The sequence below is a fragment of the Myotis davidii genome, unplaced genomic scaffold (assembly GCF_000327345.1).
Source record: "Myotis davidii unplaced genomic scaffold, ASM32734v1 scaffold238, whole genome shotgun sequence".
In the NCBI taxonomy this organism is placed as follows: Eukaryota; Metazoa; Chordata; class Mammalia; order Chiroptera; family Vespertilionidae; genus Myotis; species Myotis davidii.
Window position 1 is genome coordinate 3,974,919 of NW_006293779.1, and position 1,003 is coordinate 3,975,921.

The window sequence follows — 1,003 nt, forward strand, 5'->3', positions numbered from 1 at the left end:
AAGGATTCCTTTATTACCAGCATTGCCCAGTGCAAGACATGCCACCACCATTTTTTTTTTATTGATTTCAGAGAGGGATAGAAATATCAGTGATGAGAATCATGGATCGTCTGCCTCCTGCACGCCCCCTACTGGGGATACAGCCTGCAACCTGGGCATGTGCCCTTGACCAGAATCGAACCTGGGACCCTTCAGTCCACAGGCCGACACTATATCCACTGAGCCAAGCCAGCTAGGGCATGCCATCACCATTTTTATGTAGTACTATGACAAATTGTGTGATAATATATCTTTTGAGGAGCAGTAAAATAAGATAGTAGTACAATATTCAAAAAAATGCAGTACTTTAACTGGGTAATTGCTTTCCAAAAGTGTATCATTTTACCATGATAACCTATGCCGTAATTAAACAAAATTCAGTCTGATTCTCCTTTTCCCCCACAGGTAGCTTTGGATATGTTGAATCCTCAAGTTGCTTTGCCTGTTTTATACCCTAATCTTAAACAGGGTGGTACATGTGCTGTATATCTAGCAAAGTGAGTGATGTGGCTATTACTTGTGATTTTAAACACATGTTCATTTTGTAACTGATTTAGGCATATACACTGAGTGGCCAGATTATTATGACCACCTGACGTTTGTAGGCAAATTATCCATACACTGCACCGTACACTGCATGGGATATGGAAGCCCAAGGCCTGTTCGAACACCTTTGCTGTCTGCAGTTACCAAGATAAAACGTCTCAAATTCGCACAGGAACACAAGGATTGGACAGTCCAGCATTGGAAAAGAGTCATGTGGACCGATGAATCACATTTCCAGTTGCATCATGCAGATGGCAGAGCGAGAATTTGGCGGAAACAGCATGAAAGCATGCACCCTACATGCATGAGTACAACCCTTCAAGCTGGTGGGGGCAGTGTTATGGTTTGGGGCATGTTTTCCTGGCATGATTTGGGCCCTTTAATTCATGTGGAACAATGTCTGAATAGCACAACCTCA

The 1,003-nt window shown here is 42.9% G+C and overlaps 1 protein-coding gene across 1 annotated transcript in view; it reads left to right on the forward strand.

The window, feature by feature from the left end:
- TRMT61B (tRNA methyltransferase 61B) overlaps positions 1 to 1,003 on the forward strand; it is a gene marked incomplete at its 5' end in the record, with an annotated part of 12,076 nt that overhangs the window by 8,875 nt on the left and 2,198 nt on the right. The window contains 1 exon segment of the mRNA XM_015566425.1: positions 445 to 536. Within this exon segment, the coding sequence (XP_015421911.1) occupies positions 445 to 536 (92 nt within the window).